Source organism: Aythya fuligula, chromosome 2 (genome assembly GCF_009819795.1).
Source record: "Aythya fuligula isolate bAytFul2 chromosome 2, bAytFul2.pri, whole genome shotgun sequence".
NCBI classification, from domain to species: Eukaryota; Metazoa; Chordata; class Aves; order Anseriformes; family Anatidae; genus Aythya; species Aythya fuligula.
The window spans coordinates 41,779,834-41,802,380 of record NC_045560.1 but is presented as its reverse complement, the minus strand read 5'-3'; the positions used below and the strand labels follow the sequence as shown (position 1 = coordinate 41,802,380).

General features: G+C 39.2%; 1 protein-coding gene across 3 annotated transcripts in view; it reads left to right on the top strand.

Moving 5' to 3' along the window:
- Positions 1–22,547, top strand: part of SLC4A7 (solute carrier family 4 member 7) — an 86,854-nt gene that overhangs the window by 16,500 nt on the left and 47,807 nt on the right. For 2 of the 3 annotated variants that reach the window (XM_032183452.1, XM_032183454.1), the window contains exon 2: positions 16,726–16,807. In XM_032183452.1, the coding sequence (XP_032039343.1) occupies positions 16,726–16,807 (82 nt within the window). Of the gene's footprint in view, positions 1–7,189; positions 7,454–16,725; positions 16,808–22,547 lie in introns of those variants that run through there. The other variant, XM_032183453.1, reaches the window with a different exon arrangement.

The following is a 22,547-nucleotide window of genomic DNA, read 5'->3' as shown; positions in this document are numbered from 1 at the left end:
CAGTCACTAGCTCTGAAATTAATATTAAGATCACCAAAAGCTATGATGTCTTCTTGCCCCAAATATCTAATCTTATTCAAAGGCAATTTCAATTTAAATAAAAGGCACCATTTTCTACTGAAGATGAGTGCCCTATCATCTTAAAGACACAATCTCATTTGATTAAGGCTAGCATGCAGTACAAACTTGTTTGATTGTAAAAATTTCTGATGTAGAGAATAAACAATATGCTGTTCTGTGGTACTTTCCCAGCCTGATTTACTGACAGTTGAGTTTTTCTGCAGTCAGTTCTGTGAAGAAGTACATGAATAACAGCAAAGAATCCGGTGGATAGGTTAATTTAAGTGTGCCCTGACTAAAACAGCATAAGGCTGTATATATTAAATAAAAAAAAAACAACAAGGGAGTGGTGGTGGTTATTTTTATAATATGATTATAATCTAGGCAAATGAAAAATTATCATTAAAAACATGAGGAGTTGCCTAGAGGACAGGTATATTCAAATTCATATATCTCATATTTTGTTTCTTTTCATATCTCATTCAGTGAACACTGGAATGAAGGTGTCCCTGTTCTCCCTAACCCATCCCCCCCCCCCCCCCCCCCCCCCCCCCCCCCAAAGAAAAAGGGTTAAAAATTTAAAGTTATATTTGTGCATATATGATTAAGATACCTGACTGCAGAAGCTTGTGTGATGTAGTAACTTATGACAAGGCTTTAAACTGTAGTTGGTCGTCTTTACATGTCACAGTAAAAGCAAATCTTGTCTGCTGTGTACATGGGTGGCTTCCCTACAGATTTGATGTTATCAGAAATACTTACTCTGCAGACTTGATGTCAAAATGATTAGAAATGCTATGCAATTTTTGATTCCTCTACTCTCCCTCATCTGAAGTTTGTAGAAATGTAGTTTGGTTGAGACATGTAGTTGCCATTGTCTAGATTAAACCCTTGCATTTTTTTCTCCCATATTTGAAACTTCCCTATTAGTTATAATATCCCACATTACAAATGTCTGGGTAAAGTGCTTGAAGGTATAGCATATATGATTTATGTTTCTGGAAAGTCTTTTCTTTTAGGTTTCCTGTCTGGGTGATGTATTTTATGTATTACTTTTAACGTTTGGTTTACTGTGTGTTTTAGTTTTCTGATTTTTAATGGGGTCACTTATGTTCCTAAGGACGTTTTAAAACTGTTGAATCTCCTTTTCAGTTCTGGCAGAGAATGCAGAAGAAGAGTTTGTACCTAAGGGCATGATTGATATATTGAAGCCAGCTTCAGAGTTCCCAATGCTTGATCAGAATTGCATCTCAGAAAGCACGGTGCTACTCTATAAGTTCAAGTTTGCTGTATAAGAAAATCATGGTGGTAAAACTTTTACGGGTAGACCCTATACAAGACTAGGTCATCGTCTGGCTTCTGGAAGTCAGCATAAAAGCCAAAAGCCTAAGTAAATTCTGTTCCATCCCCTAATTTAACTTGAAATCAGCCTTTCCTTGAAGCTTGTATTTGTGCCACTGGGTGGTGGCATACTGATTAAGCCGTGGTCTTACTGCTGTATTAACAAGACAGAAAGCTTTTTTGTTTATTTCAAAAGGGGTGAAAAGGTCTCTCCTTTAATTTTTTGTGTAACTTTTTCAGAAAGCACCTTTTTGGTAGTTGTTGACTGGTTAGAACTCCCATGCAAACTCGGTTTAAATGATAGTGTTCTTTGAATTAGGGAGTTCTAAGTGTTTGTTAAACAAATCAGATAACAAATAATTTGCCTGCCACATGTTGAGTGTGTTAAACCGTTTTTCTTAAATAGCCCCTCAAGTCACGAGTTTTTCATAACAGTCCTACAGCATTATTTTTTTTTTGTTTGTTTGTTTGTTTTTCCCAGAAGAGTATAAGTGCGCCTGTCTTGGAAGTACTATTTTGTAGATCCTTTTACATGGTTATACAAAAAAAAGAAAATTGCAATAAAGTATTAAATGTTGTAATTGTTGTTGACATAAAGGATGCAGTAGATTTAAAAGAGGTAAGTTTTCTTTCTTAGCTATATTTTAGATCTCTGCCAGGGAGATATAAACTTTTTTCCCTTACGTATTGCCAGTTGAGCTCTCCTATAAAATGCACACCATTTACTGTGGCATACACATATCTGTTGTGTTAGAATCTACACCTTATTTTTGAACTGGCTTCTCCCAGGGCTTCCTAGTCAGGCACAGCAAAAACATTACATTTCATAGTACATCAGAAAATGAGATGCTTTCTCTTTTGTTCTTAAAAAGACAAGCTCAGCTATATAGCTTTCAATGATGTACACTCGGTAGCTGGTTGCTTCACAGCTGGAGCAGCAAAATGCTCTTAGGGCTGATTTTCTGCTGGATCTGTTCCCTGACCTGGAGCATTGTTGGTTCAGATGACTGCCAGCCCTGTTGCAGGAAAGGGAATTGCAACTTTCTCTTACTCTCTGCCTTGTTAATAAAATACACCTGGATTGCTAGGACTTCTGTTTTGATCACTGGGGATTTGGCATGGTGGAGGCTTGCTAACGCATTGCTAACCAGATGACACTAAGCGTGTAACAGTGGGAGTAGTCTGACTGATATTCATGATAAATGGAGATTTTGGATGACCTGAACTCCTCGGCATATCTGGGACTTATGATATGTGCAAAGTATTTTATATTAAAACAATCTGCAGCTGACAACATGTGGATGGTGCATGATATACTACTTGGGATGCTAGAAATGGCACAGTTCTGCCCTTGTTCACGTTGCAGTGGTCACGAACAGGGTTAGAGTTTCACTTCCTTTCTGTCCTTCTCATTTTTAAAGAGAAATGTGGGCTAAGCACATGCAGTGCTGCTACCATCCGCTTTATCGGTCCTTCTATGCACATTGAATACATTGCCTTACCTTCCCGTTACAGTTGCTGAGCTTTGGTTTGTAGGTAATGATTTTTCATCGCTGTAAAGTTGTTGTCAGTTAATTATTACAAATATATTCATTTGGGATGCAATTTTATGAAAAAAGGAGAATTCAAGAAACAGGGAGAGCTGAAGGTGAAAAATTAGGCCTTGAATTCATGTGGACTGGTGAGATTCGTGATCTACTTCCCAATGGCATGGAGGTGAACAATCACTCCTCAAATTTTACAAATTTTTAATTTAAAGGGAACTGTGTTAGGAACTTTCCGATGTGGGTATAGTTTGATATGAGTGTTTTAACTGGATAATCTGGATAATTTGACCCTTTTTTCCTTTTTTGTTTTCCTGCCTGAGGATCTACTGTCAGGGTTTGTGTGCACATACTTAAAAAGAATCTCCATACAAAGCGGATAAAGTTCCCTGTCCCATATTACGAGGCTTCATATCTGGACTCATCTGCCGTTTGCTTCAGTGCCATCTGTAACTCTAGGAGATGAATGTTTGGTGTTTGTACAAGTGACTTTAGAACACTTAAACATATGACCTTGGTTAGATTGTCCTAGTAGTGTTGAAACAGTTTATAATAAAGCTCTTGTAGACTTGGGTGGCAATGTAAGGCTAAGTTAAAGGAAAAAAAATAGAATATTTGTCACAAATGCTACCAAAATGCCTGGAAATGAATCTACGTAAAAGCACCTGGTGAGGGATGTGTCATAGCTGTAAAGTGAGTAGCTTGGGATTTGGAAAGCGTCCCCCTCCTTTTGCTCAAAACTAAAACCTCGCTCCCCAAAGCCCTGGCTTAGCTCAGTGCTGCTTTCATGGTGACCACACGCTGATACATGCGGAAGTGAAATTGTTGGTAGTGTTCTGTCTGAACACGGTGAACTTCTTCCATCTGTCTCTACAGGAGGGTGCTTTTGAGTCCAGAAATAAGGTACTCTAAAATTTGACATGTAAATTTTTTTCAGCTTCGTTATGTATGCAAATCAGGACTGCAGGATGATTCCCAAAGTAGTCCATGCAACTTGGGGATGACTATTCAAATTACAGCCTTCAGCGGTATCCTCTGTAGATAACAAGTTTGCATCTCTCAGAGTGATGTGTAATTGTGTAATGTCACAAGAGTTCAGCCCACACTCTGCCTCGTGCTCTCCTAATCCCAGTGGTTTGTGGCAGCCTGAGAAATCCCAGAGTTCACTAGTGGGGCAGCACACCAGAGAATATCAGCACTGAATACTTCTGTTTTTGTAAACACTCAGGACCGTTCGTACGTGCCGATACCAGCTGAAGCAAGCTGAAGCGTGCTGAGCAGATGCACCTCTTGGGAACTAGCTGTTAGGTGGAAATTTGTGTTCTGAGAAACACTTGTAGGCAGGCGAGCCCTTATTCTTATGAAGGACTTTATTTCATTAAATGATGAGCCACTGCCTACAAAGGGTTCTGTATTTCCTTGCGAAGAGAATAATGTCTGCTTAGAGGAGTGGTTTATATTAAATATCTGCTACGGAAAACTCATATGAAGCTGTTCCTTTTAATGTGTTAATAAGTTTCCATTTAATGAAGAAGCTGAACAAAGCCACAGTATTTGATGGTATTTGGTATTTGATATACTAACATCAGGCAGTTTGTCTTAGAATTTGCCTGTGTCATCTGCATCCCCCAGCTTCCTGCCTCCTCTCTCAATGCTTCCCTATCCCCCCCAAAAAAAAAAAAAGTCTCCTTGGGAGGTATAATTTTACTCTCTCGTGGTTAAGTATTTTAATATGTACTTTGTTTTCTTTTGCTGCTGTGTTGATGGTAGTGTTGCTCTAATATGCTACAAGGCCTATTCTGATAGATTGATCCAGAAACCAGTCGTAATAAGTGACATAAAAATTGCTCTTATAATCCATTGTAAAGTGTTCTGCTTTCTATCACGTGGTTAACAGAGACAGAGGAATTAGTCCATCTTAGTTGATTTTGAAGCAATTTTGAATTGATTTTGGAGGAATCTCTAGTCGATTTTTGAAGGAATCTCTAATGGGAGCCTGCGCTGCCTATGAGGAAATCATAGGCTGTACATTGCTTGTGGAAAGATTTAATCTTCTGCAGAGAACGAGAAGCTCAGGCAAAATCTTTTTCATTCTGGAAAAAAGTATATACGTGCATATTTGTTATACAAATATACACAATTATATTTTTGACCTGTTTTTCAAAAAAAAAAAAAGTGTTTTTATAGCTGGAGATAAGCTGAAATATGTGCAACTTGCAGTGGTATTAAAGTGAGAATTAGGAAGGAAAAGACTGATGGACAAAATGTCTATTTGATGATAGCTACTTGTTTCTATAAATTATAATTGTTTTTATTTTTAAAAGCTCTCATACTTTGTAAGGGTCCTTTTGGAACATCAAGTGTATGGTTGAAATATTGCTGCAGTACAAATAGTTTTGCTCTGAGTTCTCACAGCGTTGTCACTGAGCATGTTCAAGGACATGATAATTCTGAGTGTATTTGTCTACAATTTGTTTTAGAGTAGTTAAGTGTGTTGAGACAGTTGCAGTTGGAAGCTACTGTGTTATTCTCCCGCTGAACTAAAACTTTCCTCTGGTATTTACTTCAGTAACAGAGGACTTCTTTTTATCCACAAGATATTTTGGTATGAGTCTTAAAAACTTGAAAACCTGAATCTGTCTCAAAAAGACTTGTTTATTCTTTATAATGCTAGACTTTGAGCATGGCTCTACATGCACATGTTCTTTGTTTTCTTTCTTTCTATTTTTTTTAATGGATAAAGCTTTTGCATGTTCTGTTCCAAGACTGAGTGACTGTCAACTAGTTGTTTGACTACAGACTAGAAAAACATTTCAATAAACTGCTTCAGTGATTGTTTGTCTTTCTAAATCAAGCAAGTATTCTTTCTAAAACTTGAATCAACAACAAAAAACTTAACAAATTAAAAAAAAAACAAAACACAAAACCACACCTGTGCTTCCCCTGCCCCAACCGTATTCTGTCCCAAAGGAATACAAACCACCTGCCCACGAACAAACCTACTTTGCACTCTCTGTAGAAATGAAAATACTTGTAGTATGGGTTCTTGCTAAGGAAGACTGCTTTAAAATGTGGGAGAGCCACCCCAAATACAATTCAGCATAGCCATTTCAGTATTGGAGCTGAAGATCGGGGTAAGCCAGGTGTGTGTCAGGAACAGAATAGGTCTGGCTGAGGATGCTAAGCTCAGATGAGAGAACTAGCAGCTAGGATACCTGCTAGATATCTGCTAGTCTTGTGTAGCCTGATTCTTCCTATATGAATCTCTTAGTTTTAGTCATTCGCACATAGTGGCAGAGAGGGTCATCGATAGCTTGGAAGGGAAAGGATTGACACACACCTGTTAGAGTGAACATCTATTTACAGAAATGGGAACAAACTGCTTTTAAACTCTTGTCAGTGCTGTCTGAGAAGATTTTTATTAGTCTGTGGCTGGAGAATTTTCCAGATGGAGTAAGTCTGAGGGGAACTGAATGTGCTCGTCTGATTTCTGAACTCATCAGGTGATTAATCCCTCCACAGATGCACAATATTTATTTTCCTGGTGACATGCACCCCAAATTTATGAACAGTACCCTCTTTGTTTTGTCCTGACCAACTTGGTCTTTGGTTGGTTGGGGTGCGCTAGTCTGGCTTTGTTACTAGACTGCTTGTCAGATGGGAAGCAGGTATGAAGGGGGGGTGAGAAATAAGAAATGTGGTGCTGTGAAGTGAAGGTGGGGTTATGGATAATGCCCTTGGGAGCCCATTTGCCTGCATGTTGTATGATGGAATGCAGATCTTAAGGTATGTTGGTGATGAAGAGGGGTAGAGTGAAGTAAAGCTCCGAATTTGGTCTGCTGGAGTGGGGGGTGCATTTTTCTGAGGGTGGTTTAAGAAAAGAGAAAGTTTTGCTACTCATCATACCTGAACCAGAGGGCCGTGCTGTTCTGGAAAAAAGATAGGAAATTAATCACTGCTAGCAGCACGGCTGTTTTACCCCTTAAAAAGTAAAAAAAAAAAAAAAAAAAAAAAAAAAAAGAAAGGATTTTTTTAGTAATCCTAGTTTATTTTGCAGAATGAGGATATATGGCTTCTGTCAAAAAAACTGCTTTGGAATGAGCACTCAGAGAGAGGTCGATATCGGGGCTATAAACACACTTAGCAGATGTTTTGACGTGGGAGCTTCTCCATTCTGGGCAGCGAGGTCCGGCCGCTTGCATTTCGCTGTGCTAACGAAGTCTTGGAGCAGCGCAACCGCCTAACCTTGGAGCTGTCCTCAGCTGCCGTTGATGCAGAAAAAGCGAAGTCTGGAGCCGCGCGTGAGCTCCTTTTTTGGCCTTCTCCAGGCGGGAGTGGAAGGCGGCCACGCTCGGCGGCCCGGGGGATGAGAGGCTGGCGAGGTGGCCATTGGCTGCGGGGCTGGGGAGCTGCTTCCTCGGCTCCTCCCGGCCTCTCCCGCAAGGACAGTCGCCGGTTCACGCCTTAGCATGGAAGAAGGAGCTCATCCGGGGAGGAAAATGCAGCCGGTACGTAACCAGCAGCTGCCCAGCTTCGTAACGGTGCGAGTGTGCAGTGGTGTGAGCGGCGCTTTGGCAGCTGCCTCAGAGTGGTGTCTGCTGCCCTGGGCTTGTTAGCGAAGGAAAGATCTGGGGGAGAAGTAGTGCTGGAAACAGTTGTGTATGGTGGAAGACATTTTCTGTGTAACTAGAGTTGCTTAAGTGTAGTAACTGGCTTAATCCAGAAGGAAAAGGTGCTTGTGCAATCAGAGGAGTGTACTACCAGATTGGGAGAGTGTGTGTGTGTGTGTTAATTAGAGCCAGCTTTTCTTAATTCGAAAGTTGCCAGCTGTGGCTTTATGAATAATTCTGTACAAGCATAGCAGGGACGTTTCTCTGAATGGTTCTTGAAATAGTGTACTGATTGCTCCTTTTGACACCCCCCTGTTGTTCGTGTCCCCCCTGTCCCTTCCCCTCCCCCCCCCCCCCCAAAAAAAAAAAAAAAAAAAAAGGCAGACAGTGATTTTTGTCCCTGAGGTAAAATGGTCATGGGGGTGTGTTCTTGTAACTTCAGTGGGAAAGCTGTAACCCTCCCCCCTCCCCCCCCCAAGGTTTCTGCAGCAAAGTTTAATGCTGGTGCTATGAGGTATTGCTCTGCTCCTGTATGGATCATCTTTATCACTGCCGTTTACCTGCAATGCAGTGTGTAACAGGGTTTACTACTTTACAGTTCCCTGGAAACTAAAATCTATGGGGTGGAATTTTCCTCAGCTATAAAGCTTTAAAGGCCTCTGAATTATTTTATGTAAATTTTATGAGGAGACCACTGAATTTTCCATTTTCCTCTTGTGGGCATAATAAAAAAGGGTTTCACTTGCACACGTTAGGATGCATCTCATTGACTTGTTTGCTAGGCTCTGTAGTATGGTAACTTCTGTTTTCCTTTGTGGTTCTGCTTTGAACTCAGCACAGAGCTATCTCAGGCATAGACACGTTGGTAGGGACTGTTATTTAAACAGGTACTAGTTAAAGCTGACATAAAACCTGAAGGAAATCTCTCAGCTTTTCGAAGGCTCGGCAAAGCTCAGTTTCCTGTGTACTCAGCTAAGAGAGGAAGGGGACAAAATGTGAGTTGAAGTAGCTGCTAGGTTTCTCTTAGTGAAACACAACATTTAAGGAAGTCTTGGGTGGTGTGTTAATATTTTGCACGTATTAAACCATTGTAAGAACAAGATGTGTAATCATTCTGGCTTATGCATTTATGCATATTATCATTTCTGGTTAAATACACTATTATTTAAAGTAGTCATTCATTTACAACTACAAGACTTGAAAATTGAGTATGTGCTTTTTCCCTTTAAGAAGAAATGCTATATTCTCTCTCAATTCCCTTTCACTGAGGTGGCTGGTGGCAAAGATGTTACTATTTGGGTTACTATATTAGTAAGCACTGCTTCATTCAAAATTGATTCATGTTTGTATTCATTCAGTGTTGTGCCTTAAAACTTAAGAGCCTTTGTTTGGCTGTTGGGCAACTGATTTCAATTCTTTCTAAAATTATAGTAAAAAAAAAATGAAAGGAGCCATGATTTTTTTTTTTTTTGAATGAAATTTTGTGCTGTGAGGCAGTGATAAAATGCAACTTTGCAAAATGACTACGAGACTGTTAATATGCAACTTGATCTCTTGTGTTGGATTGGTGACATTATTTGCTAACTTTATCCACAGTGGTAAATTTTCCAGCTCACAGAATTGACATTTGGTTGAACTCAAATGGGCTCATTTTAATTTTCTCTTGTATTTTAGTCATTTCCTGATATAATATTAATCGAGCCATCCTTTTTTCTTGTGTTCATTCTAACCCTGTTCTTTGGCAAACAGTGTGGTATAGTTGAAGGCAAGTCACTATTGTGACCAACCTTTTTTCAGTGTTTTCTTTCCTTTTTCTTCTCATTTCCTTTTGCGTTATGATTACTAAATGGCCTTGTGTTTATTGCTGTCTGATTTGTCAGGGCCATGGTTTGTCTTGCAGGTTGTGGTGCTCAGCGTGACAGTGGCCTGATTAATATCTGCTAGAACCACTGAAATTATTTATAAATTAGTTATTTATAATCACCAAATGGTCAATGGTGCAGGAAGGAAAATGTATTAAAATAGCAATGTGTTCAGAACTGTTTTTTTCCCCAAAATGGTGATTATTTTTAAGTAGCATGTATACATTTTTTTTCTTTACTGTCCTCCACATATGGTTTCAAAGAAGTAAAATGCAACTCCTGCAGAGTCTGTTGAAGTCTACTGATGTCTATTGGGCATGTATATCCAAACTGATGCTCTGTATAGCTCCTTGTTTTTTTTTTTTGTAAGTCTTCTAGAAGCGGATTGGTGAGAGTTCAGTATTTACTGGGATAAGCTGAGCAGTTAATTAGAGGATTAGTAGGATAGAGAAACTTCTTTAAATATTCCTAACCTCTCTCGCTGTGGCTGTGGTATTGCCGAAGTCGAGGTGCCAAACTTCCCTTTGTGGCTCAGAATATTGCTGAGGCTGGGAGGGGTTCCCGCGTACATGTGAGGATAGTTGTGTAAGGCAGTAATCGTATAACCACAGGAAGAATTGAGGGGGGGCAATGATACCCAAAAGCCCTTGAGCTGTACTTGAGTCTTGCCTATAGTGCTTGGGTAAAAGCTACTGCTACGATAATGGGGAAATATATATCTGGAAAACAGCTGTTCCTGTGCACATAGGACCAAGGAGAACCCACTAGTACAGTGGGCTTCCTCTTCTACAACTGGCAAATGTTCTCTTTGCACATTATTACTTGTTTTATTCTTACCTGCGTGTATTTAAAAGGCAGGCCCAGCTAAAAATTGCGTGCCAACAAATGGGACAGGCCCTCGTTCTATTCGGTGCATTTTCACGTGGCTGTCAGGTCGATCCGCTTATTTTAGAGCGGGTGGCACGGCGCTGCTTCGGCAACTTCCGAGGAAACAGTATCCTCGTGGCCGTGATGCTGTGCCCAAATGACTTAGTTAAAATGCATTTATAGGCCATTCCCCTAACTCTGCTAGAGCTGTTTAATAGGCTGAATAATACCTCCGCTTACTACTATTCAGAAAGAACTTGGATTTTCACATCCTGTCTGTCCTTCAAGGTGTCAGCAACTGGAGAAGCCTGCCCTCCTCCCCACCATAGGCTCGTCTTACTTGTGATTTAAAAGGGGAATCAATCTGACAGAGAGGTAAAACAATATATTTAGAACTTCCCGAGTGCTGCTGTTAGTCGTTCCTCCAGGTGAACCAGGTCAAAAGCCCTTTACCAAAGGATAATCAGTGCTCTGTAAGGGTGGCAGCGGAAGAGCTGCAGCATAGACCTAGTGCTGGTAGCTGCCACTGATGGGCCAATGATGGGCCTCAAGCTCTTTAGAGAGGAGTCATAGATGGCATTAAGAAAAATACTAATTCTCAAGCTTCTTTTCCATATTCACTTCCAGGGTTGCTGTTACTGGTAGATCTGTCATACAAGGCTAGGATATACACTGGTCTTGTCTGACTTTTTTTGCCCCTTCCTTCTGAAGTATTACTGCCTATTAGCTTGCAGTTATGGGAGACTGAATGGGTAGATGAGAGGCTGTACATATACATGTAATCTGTAAACTGGTGATGTATTTTATCTCCTGACCACATGGACAGTTAAGTGTGCTTAGAAGAGAAATGCAGGTTTCTGAAACAAACTGTATAGGAGCAGCTGTTGTGAAAACCTATCATGAATTACCCTACTGATTATTAATTATTCTGCACAATTTCAGTAGCAGTGTGACAAAACAAATGTATGTGTGTCTATACACCTCTATATTAAGTCTTTTATATATATATGAACATACATGCACACTTGTGCACACATCTGTAAAACAAGTACAAATTCAGGTTTTATAGTTCCTCTTCAGTTATTTTTAAGTGAGATGTGGTCGAAATAAAGGTTTTAGTTTCTTTTTCCACCTTAAGGTTTATTTTTAAAGCAGTATTGGTATTTTTTTCTTTGTTTCCTTTTACTTTTTCTTTTATTGTTTTGTTACTGGAACTGTGATAGGTATCATCTGTTTACATCTGAATACAAGTCCAACAAATTGAGGGCTGACAATGCAACAACAACAAAAAAAAAACAACACGTGTTTGATGGACTGTGCTTCCTAGGTCTAGATCAACCATTTAAAATTTTTCGCACTGATTTTTAAGTTTATTGGAGACTTTGTGTGGGCATCTGCTGTTGTGTCTTCTTGGAGACAGCATGCTGGTTTGGATGGGTGGTGTTTTGGTGATGAAAGGATGAAGAGCAAAATACCCAGAGCAAACCACCCTGTGCAGAGACTCTCCTTTTCTCTTAATCATGGTTATGTACATCTACAGCTCTCTTGTAAGCAGCTATTCAGTAATGCTGTTCATCAGTGAGCCCTTCTGGTCTGTCATGCGTATGTGACTGTGTAAGGTTAGGCGAGCTGCATGGCGAGAAGAGTTTGCACAGGTGACAGTGGAAAGTTTCCTTTACATTTCATATTCGGTGCGTCATATTTGTGCCAGTCCACTAGATGATAACTGACGCATGCTGCAGTTGAGGTTGACAACTTAATCCTTGCAAACTTGACTGTTTTCCTTCGTTTCATGTAATTTAGGATTGATGTTTTCTTAAAAATAGTACTCTTATGAAACATGTGGTGTTGACATTTAAGATTCAGAAAGTGTACTGTACTGAATGAAGGCGGATGTTTGGGAAGGTAGATGAGTAAGGTGTGGGCAATTTTTGGATGCTTGTTTGTCTGCAATAGAAAGGGATTCATTCTATTTTCCTGGACTGAAAAAAGTCATCTGAAAGTCATCTGAAAATCCAGAGGAGGAACTGTAGCTGGATTCTGCTGCCAAAAAGAGTCTTGTCTGGTTCACAGCAGTTGAAAGGGATTTGAGTTTTGTGCTGGGGAAAGTTTGGAAGGCTGATGGGGTTGCTGCTTGTGCTGTTTCTTCTTTTCCTCTGTTATTTGGTTTCTTTGCTGAGAAAAAAACAGAAGTTACATGTTAGAAGTGAGTCTTAAATTTTGCTTTGACTCATCTGCGTCAGCTGTTTTGGGGCATCTGTGGCACTACTGTACGTGAAGTTTCATGTGAAATCAATGGTAAACTGCAGAGGAATGCTTGCTGAGGTACTGCCAGCCTCCTTATGCCCCTGAGAAGGGGAAGCTGACTGACTGTAAACAGTCCCACCTTTCTTTGTTTGAACTTTCTTACTTTGTAAAAAGTTTATAAATGAAAAGATAACCGAATTGGGAACAAGTTTTGATTCAACAGCTGAAAGCTTTCTCTCACTTATGCCTTAAACTGACGTGGTAGATCTATAATTATGGAAACCTATGCCCTACAGACTTTATTTTTAGCAAGGAAAAAGCAGTAGTAGCTTGGAATCAGCTTTATAACTTACTTTAACTTACTAGATTTTTTTTTTAATTTGTTTTTACTTGACCTAAGGCAAAAGTATCTTATGATAGCATTTGCTATTGGCATCACAAACAGTTGCATTAAAATGATGCTTTGTGCTTTTCTAAACAAAGGCTATAAACGATACGCTTTCTCATGTATGATATTTGTGGTTGCTAATGGTTTATTCTTGGAAGAGTCGTTGCATATGTTGAGTACTTTGAGATAGCGATAGAATGGTTTGCAAGGGCATGCATGCCTCTCTGTAATCTAATCTCAAAAGACGTTACTTTCACATGGTGTGGTTTTGAAGGCTGCTTCTGTACGTATGAAGTTGGCAAAGTACCTCTTACTAAAAGCAAGGGATGATAAATATTAATAGCACGGTGTAAGGGATTCAGCAAGTACAGTTTCAAAACATTACTAGGGCCAAACAGAATCTCGTATTGCGCATGAATTTTCCATGGTGTGTGTGTAACTTTCTTTCAGCACGCAGCAGTCTGTGCAGTGACTGGGAGAAAAACTTCGTTGTCCTTTATTGCTAGAAAACTGTGTATCTGGCAAGCTTCCAGATATCCTAAAAGGGCTTTTAAGGAGGAAGAAAAATAGAAGTTAGGATACTTCAGCTGGCTATATGACTGCAACCATGAAGCTAATTATTGATTAATTAGAGGCTTTTTTTTTGACAGCAGTTTCCCAAATATTAGTGTTTTTTTTTTTTTTTTTTTTCCCCACTCTCAAAGTGTAAGACACTTAAATATTATTAATCAGCTAAGTTATCTTTATTTTTATCTCTAGCTTCTGAGTTTTCTAGTAATGCGCTGCCTTTGCATGCATATCTGATTCTGTAAAGTGGTGTGTACTACAGGCATGTAACTTTCTAATTTTGGGTCACTGATATTGGAAAGCAGTGATGCTCCACTCCTCCTGGGTAGCATTATGGACTTACCAATGCAGTTAAAAGCTTTGCTGTATGGATTTGGTGCCCCAACAGATTATTAATTTAAGTTTTCTAATGCTGCTTCTAGACCTCTTTTGCTATTAGCTTTATGTATGTTAGCTTCCCCCCCCCAAGTTGTGCTGGAAAACACATCTTCAGTAAAGGTAAGAGTTGAGAGTCCCCCTGCAACAGTTTTTTCCATACCTCCAGGACAGTGACCAAAGAGCTGGCAGAGGCTGATTACATTATACAGGCATCTTCTGAAGGGCTCTTTAATCCTGTTTTGGTGTGTAGGAGGCAGGAATGCCCCCTCCCCACGCTGTGATACTTTCTGAACTTCTGCCACTTCTTTATTAATACGACCCAGTAGCAGTTTCACACAGCTGCCCACCAGATACACCTAAACTGATCTGTAGTGGTCTAGGCCATGAAGGACTTCGGTTTTCTAACATGCATCCACGTCTCTGCCCTTGCAGTACAGCAGTGGCAAAATGGAGCCACTGTGTAACACCTGCCATGAAAACCCATTCTTAAGGCCACAGAATCCTCCCTTAGTTTTCATCAAATAGTTCTGCCATGTGCTAGGTGTTATTTTGTATCTTGCTTATTTACATAGTGCCAGCTGCTTTTAATGTTGTATGTGGTGTAGCTGCTTTTGTTACAACCGTCTCCAAAGTGGGAAGACACTTGTTACTGTCTCCATTTTAAACCTCATCTGAAAATATTTATTTTCCTGTATATGCCAGCCATTGGTCATCTTCATATTCTTTAACCTACTTGTCCTACTAGTCAATGATTTGGCTTTTTTTTTTTCATGGTGTATAATACACTGTAGTAGATACCCGTTTTAGAGAGACTGAGGAGCTTTGTTGATTTTTTTTTTTTTTTTTTTGGGGTAGGGAGAGGGGTTCTTGCTTACAGCTGCTGTACAAGTATGTTGATTTTCATCCTCCTCACTTCGGTGTGAGAGGACAGGCCTGCTCTACACTCAGAGCACTGTGCTGTTGAGTGATTCCAAGATGAGAGTTTTAGTGAATATCACCACTGTAAGGGTTCCCAGTCCCTATAAGACTCCCGATTCAGGGTTGTGCTTTTTTTTTTTTTTCCATCACAAAACCATTATTATAGATCCTGCACTGAGCTACCAAAACGTGGCACTGGGCAGCTTCCAGCAGTGGTGAGCAGCCAGATGCTTTGTGGTGGGCCTGGCTGTCACACAGCCACAAGGAAAGGCGGTTCGGTGAGCTGAGAAATGAAGTCAGTTATTTAAGTAAATAAATGGAAGCAGCTGGCACAGCTCTTTATATCTGATTTCATGATCGATAAATCTGACTTAGGGGAGGAAGGAAAAAAGGTTTGCCTGCAGGATCTGGAAGAGCAGGGCCAGCATTCTTCAGCAGTTGGCTGGCTACTACAGGTAGTAAAAGTGGTAAAACCCTCCATGAGGGCAGGCAGCGGCAGTTCAAGGGGAGATCTTGTTCTGCCAGGAGGCTGGATGCTGTGAGCTGTTAAAAGAAAATAAAAACTGCATTCTAAGAAATGCAATCCATTGGGAGAGAGGCAAATTTCATGTTGCTTTGGTCTCAGTTCTGAGGTGAGAGTATGAGATTTCTCCAGCTCAGTTATTTTGAGTTACTTTGTCAGGTTTGTGCCAAAGGCAGGGTGTAAAGGTGTGTTTTAGTGATGTGTTCTGTGTAGTGCTACATGGATTTAGAGAAAGCACTCACAGATAAGAAACCTGTCCTTGAACCTCTACGTATTTCAGATATTGTGCTTTTACAGGATGAGTGGTATGGTTTTGGTAGTAAACGACTGGAAAAGATCATCTCGCAACTGCTGTTGTCTAACCTTGTACATAAAAAGCATGAATTAGATGGGGTGTGGCTGGTTAACAAGCCTCTTGCTGAAAGCTGAGTGAACAGTTGATTATTTTGATCTTTCCAAAACCGTTTGTCTAGAAGAGGCCCTCGAGCTGTGTAGCTTAACTCTTTTGCCACCCCTTTATATATAACCTTTGGTTCATAAAAGCTCCTTATTTGTGCCAGAAAATCCTACGCAGGAATAGTTTCCTAAGCAAACGTGTTCAAGGTCTCTGAATGGGAACTGCTGGAACTGTGAAAAATTTGCTAGTTAATTTAGTGAAGTAGATTCGCTGCTGTTGAGAGTGAAGCTAAAAGAAGATTCCAATCCTGAAATGTACGTCCTGATCCTTGATAAGATGAAATCAAGAGCATTGCAAAAGGAAATTCAGTGGTATTTAGCATATCTGTGGATTTGTTCTCTGGTTTTCCATTACAACTTCATGTTCACTGTTTCTGTTCATTGGCATTAAGTTAAATGGTTTTAGGTTTCTGTAGACAGCATTTGCTCTGAGTCCTTTTTTTCAGGCTGTCCGGCTGTTGTGTTTTGTGCCCGTCTCCCTTCCCTCTCTTTATTATGATACTGGTTGGAATTTAAATCTGATGTGAATTTTTGTCCAGCTTTTTGCCTTTTGCCAGGACAGCTGACTCTGTTTTTAAACTTGTAGGAGCATCTCTTAAAGTACAGTGGCAATTATTTGTGTAAATAATGAGTTTTAAATTGTCCTTCCTGATGACTCTAAACAAATAATTAGCTTAATTTGCTTCATTATTTTATGACATGTAGTTTATATAGCCTTAATCATACTGATGTTTTCACAAGCAGTGAAAGAAGATGCTTTTCTTCAATACAAAGTAATGTTTTCTTGAGGAATTGTATGCGTAGCTTTTCATTTATATTTTCTTTCTCAGTTTTTAAGAGGTGAACTTTTATTAGTTTAGAAAACTTTTGACAGCTTCCAGAACAGCAGAATATCTTCAGGAATTCAGAAAAAATTAGTTTTATTTGGATTTTCGTAACTTAAACTTGTCTCTTGTTCCTTCAGGGTCATGATGAAGAAGCTGTTGTGGATATGGGCAAAATCAGCTCTACTATCAATACAAACTTTGAGAAAGAAGAACTAGAGAGTAAGTTTGTGGGGCCTCTCTGTTTGCTTAACCTGCTTTTTTCCCCCCACAGGATAAAATATCTATTTTCCTTTGAGTGCGACCAGTATCACTAAAAAAAAATCAGAATTTTATGGCCAACGTGCAATTCTAGGAATTAAAGTCAAGGAACTGCAGATGACTTGTGCTGTCTTTGTCACTGCACATGCTAATAAGTACTCAATGTTCTTTAAATCTGTCACTGAAAAGAAATCTTTAAAAGATAGTTACAAAGCTTTTCTTCGAAAGCTTTGCTTCTAAGACTAACAATCAGAATGTAGCTTTGAAGAAACAATCACTTTCAACAAGTTGTTTCCCAGCATGAATGATGTCAACTTCTTCAGAATCAAAATTCAGGGAAACAGGGATCATGAGGAAGTTGTTTGTTTTCTTTTCGGAAAACTTCTTGGGACTGTAATCATGTACTTCAAATACTGACTGACTAAGAAGATACATTGCTTTAGTTCCATGCTGAATCGTACATCCTGTCTACAATCAATGAGAAGTGTTATGGAGTCATTGTTTGACCCAGAACCCTGCATTTAGCACATTTTAAAAAAAAAAAAAAAAAAAAAAAAAGACATTGAGTCAGTTTCATATGCCAAAATCAAAAAGGGATATTTTGTCTATGGTGTAATTCCTTGCTGGCTTGGAAAGGAAGTAGATTGGCTTGAAAGTTCACATATGTCATTTAGTGATGCAAGAGGAAAAAGCTTGAAAAAAAAAAAAAAGAGGAAAAAGTATGCAGGGTAAAAATCTTACTTTCCTGTGCTCTGAAGCTTAATTAACATTTGTGAAATGCTGGAGACTATCAGTAGATAAAGTAAGTAGTATTTCCTGAAACTGCTGACTCTTACTGCTTCAGAACAGCAGAGAGCCCTTATAGCAGCAGTTTCTAGCTGACAAAAGTTGGTTTTAGGTTAATGCCTCATTTTCTTATGCTGTATTCTAACAAGGGACAGTTTAAAGTGATTAAAGTTATTTGCTGCTCTTGCAGTTATATTCTTGCTGTGTTCCCTTCTCTCTGTTACTGCTTTCTGTCTTGAGCTGACGCTTTGTTTGTCTGACTGTACAACAAGCGTGGTTAAATGTAGTAAGCCAGCTGAAGAAGAAACACCCCTGACCCCAAAGGAACATAATGAGAGATCTCACGAATTGAGTACCCTGAACCATTTTGCCACACAGGTGGGTGTCTGCCAGTGCTGAGAGGAGGTATGAGCATAAGGCTGAGGGGTAGAGGTGCGGAAGTGCAGTGATGCTAATTCAGTTAGGGTTAAGCTGCTGTGAAGCTTTTTCACTGTCTGTTTTTGCAGTTAAATCTTCAGTGTAGATTTAAGCTGTCTCCTCCTTCGTTTCCTTCTCGTGCGTTTTTCTGGGAGATGAACCAAAACAAGCACGGGTGTGTTTTTGCAGGGAGGCAGGGGTTAAGAGGAGGCAGGCATTCAGCTGGAGTAGTTTGTCAGTGAGCTGAGCAGCTGGAATGCCTCAGCACGAGGAGGAATGACATGGGAACGTGCAGCCGGATCACTTCCCCAGTCTTTCATGGCACAGGCACAGGAATGCCTCAGCCAGTACCCCACTGCAGGGACACAAGGTAGGGATGGAAAGGCAGTGGTTAAGGCTTCTGGAGGCAGTTTTAGCAGTTGTACTGCTGACTGTGAAAATACCTGCTGTCTTGTTACCAATGGCCAAGGAATAAATTACAGTGAAACTCAAACTTGTGTTTCATGAGCGTTCGAGTCAATGTAACGACTACTGAAGGGAGGAACTGAAGAGATTTCATTGTCCTCATCTTGCTCTTAGCCATGCAGCCTGCTTCTTTCTTTGGCTACCTCGTGCTCTCTTCAGAGCAAGACATTGTCATTTTCTAAAGGGAGTGCTGGCTATACAGAGATTAAATGTAGCTAATAAGAAACCTCAGACAAAAATGTATTGCAGTAGGATTAACATGTTTCTGAAGCTTCAGAGAGGCACGTATTTTAGGAGTAGCCAGAATTATTTTTTTTATAATTACTTATATTCTGTAGTTTCTTAATTATCTGTAAGAAAATTGGTCTTTTTTATAGTAGAGTGGGGAAAGGGAGGGACAGCATGTATTTTGACTTCTATCAGTGGTAACCATTCAGAAGTAAGAACAAGAACTTTTTCTTTTCCTGTACTGAAGAGAAATGTATGTAAATATAGTCATTTGACTGGTATACTTCTCTGAGATTCACCAAAAGGAATTGTTTAGATTCAGGGTGTCTGAGATGATAAATTATATGATCTTAGAGTCCTGTTTATTATGAGATCACTAATTATAAGCTATGATGATGAGAGTAGGCATGTGGGTTCGGGGGGAGGTAGGGAGCTTTGTTTTTAATTCTGGTACTAAAACCTTACAAGGGGGGGAAATGGAATTGTTGTCTGCAAGCAGTAGGAAATTCCAGATAGTATTATTTTTCATTATTGACTTGTGAAAATTTCCTTGTAGGCTTAGGAAGATCTACAGTAGCACTAAGTATTGTAAGTGTTTTAAGAACTGAAGCTGTTTCAGTCCAGTCTTCCAACTTGTTTCTTCTGGTGACTTGAAAAGGAGTTCTAGGAATTTGGAACCCCTCCAGAAGTGTGCGTTGATTCACTTTCAAGGAGAGGCAGCAATCAATTAATTCAGTTCAGCTATGATGTGAAGAATCAAACCTGGAAAGCCAGCAATGACAGGTGATAATTTAACAGCTTAAAAGCATCTACAAACTGATGCTGATCTGTTTGATGCTGCAGAAGGCATGATTTATTACTAATGCTGGAGCAACATTTTTTGGTGCTCTCAGTACTGGATGACTATTTTCGGGTAATTTTGTGATGGGAATGCCAATGTGATGTCAATGGAAAGCAGACTAGTTGCTAAATGCAAAATAAATCTTGGAGTTAGGGCTCTGTTAATGGTTGCAGGGAAGTGTGGTACCTATCCAGAGTGACAGTATTTAGGTTAGAAAGGTTAGAAATAGGCTACTTGTTTTGCAACTCTCCCTGTAAAAGGAAAATAGATAGAAATGGTAAACTGCAGTTGTGGGCAGACTGTGTAATAAATTAAGGTACCACTTCTTACCAAAGTTGTAAGGCCATGCTTTGAAATAACAAATGTCAGTTTACAGAAGAGCTAGAAAGTGGAATAACAGCTTAAAATAGCATCTTTAAGAGCACCTAATGTTCTTAGCTTGATGCCAGACACTTTGAGCCTCAACGAATGAGAATAACAGCGGAGTAAGGATGGAATGGAAGTAAGGCAAGAATAGTAATGGCAGAGGTATTATATCCCATCTTTCTCTTAAGGACCATGTTTTAGGTAAGTGCTCTAAAACCTGAGTTGCTATGTTTGGCTTGATATTACTAGGTCTTATCTTTTCAAATTCATAGATGGCTTTTCAGCTTGATTTGTGGATGCATTTACTAGATCTAGCTTAGGGTAAAAGGGCTATCTTCTGTTACTCTTAGCAGACCAGTTGCAGGCATAGCAAAGATAAGAAGTTTACACATAACAGAGGTTTTGTTCTAGAAACAATCTGAGGTTGAGTGTCTGTCTCAGTAGACTAGTTTTCTGTGGCATAAATCCAAGAAGCAGCTTTCAAAACGTAAGTTGATTTAGTAGCTGCTCTAACACTATCCTGTGGCAGGTGTAAGTAGTGTTTACTTTTCAAGTGACCCTATTATCTCTGATACCTTGATGGCTTAAAGCCATGTTTTTCCTTTAAGAAAACAGCTGTGCTTTTCTGTTCATCTTAGTTGATAAGGATAGATAATTAAACCATCCTGCACTTTTTCTTCCCTCTAGAAATGAATATATCTAAATGGAAAACTTGTTCTGCAAGTTTTGCAATTGCTGTGAATAATCAGAAATTGTTTCAGCACTATAAAAGGGCTTTGGGGAGCAAAGAGAACTTAAATTCCACAACAAGTTACAATGTACTGCTAACTTTTTCATTTGTTTGTTTTTTGGTGGTAGGTTTAATATTAATCTACCTTTAAGATGCATCTAAACTATGAGGGTTCGAAAACCCAGGAGTAGTTCCTGCAAAAACTTTCAAGAGAACACATTGCACGGGGCAGGTGAACAGATGTAACGTAACAGGGCATTGTAGCTGCTGGCCCTTTAAAAACATGCTTAGTATTTACTTTCTCATGTTCCCTAATTATAGGCTGCACTAATTTAGGCAGAACGCGTTTTTTCACGGCTCTCAAACTATGGAATGAATGTTTGAGTCGTAAGAAGACCCCCTAATGGTCTAGAAAAGAACTGTATTTAACTGAAAAGAATTTCTAAATGCTGTGTTAATGAAATTACACCTTTTTGTGTGATCAAAAAGTAGAATAAAGCATCATGAAACTAGTTCTGAAAATAAAATTAATTTAGGATGCTCATCAATGATTCTTGGAGGCCACCTTTCACCCATTGGCTCTAGTGATATCCCTGAGCTGCAAAGTTAATTTAAATTGAACTGAGAGCAAAGTGAAAACATGTCTATTCAGGTACAGTACAGTTGGACATGTTAGGTATGTTCAACATGCTCTGAGTCATATGCAGCAGCAACGAAAATATTCACTTGTACCAGCTAAACTAGTAGCTGGTACAGAATGAATTATTTTGTCCTTATTGCTCAGAAATGTAATATTTCAGGAGTACCTGTGCTCAGCTCTTCTGTGTAAGTTACAAAAATCAAGGATGTTTTCCTAATATGACTTTTAAGGGAATCTTGATTAAGTAAACGTTGGAATTAGGTTGCATTACTACACCTCTGTCACCTGTGTGTTGAAACTTACAGTTACACAATATGTTGTACTTCTGCCATGGGGTATCTGCATATCCACAGGCAAGTTCGATGTGACTTCTTTTCCTGTTAATTTGTACAGCATTGAGACTTCTTTGTACGAGGAGTAATTTTTCTCAATTTATTGTATTATTAATATTGTTCATCGCAAAGTTAAGTGCTTAAATGGTATCAAAACTACTTGCAGGATGGCTTTTGAGAGGGAAATCTGCCAATAGAATCTGCTCTATTCAGTTTTATAGGCATAAAACTGAATAGAGCACCCAGAACGCCTAGACACAATATTCAATGTTCATGTGGTGGTGATGTTAAAAGGCGGGAGGTTATTTCTAAATTCTAGACCAGTTTTTTTGGAAGTTAATTCTCAATTCTTGATGGTAATTTAACAGGAACTGAGTGTAAAAAGAAAGTATGAACTACTGCACCTCAAAATTCATATTCTTGGCTAACTATTGCATAGACTTAAAAGGGGGAAAAAAAAAATTAGCAGTTCTGATACCACCGTTGTCATTAAGGGAAACTACTCATTCTACAAACAGTGGTCTCAACAGCTAAGGAACCCTCCTGTGTACCCTATTTCATTAGTGGCTGGTGACAGGATGTTTTGTATCTTTCTGTGAAAGATATTATCTGCATTTACAGTCTTTCTGACAGAGCTGAGACTGAGGAGGAAGGAATAAGACTCAGTTTTCATACTAGAACAAGGTTAACTTTTTTTTGTATATATACTAAGATATTCATTAGATTAAAATAGCAGTACGATTTTGATTTTGGTTTTATTTTGTTTAAAAGGCATTGTATAGTATTATAAAATGGGTGTGATACTCTATCTCAATTCTGGTTTAAAGTAATGAAAACATTTTCAGGCAAGACAGCTTTCCTACAAATTTAGTTTAATATTATGACTTAGGTGTTGC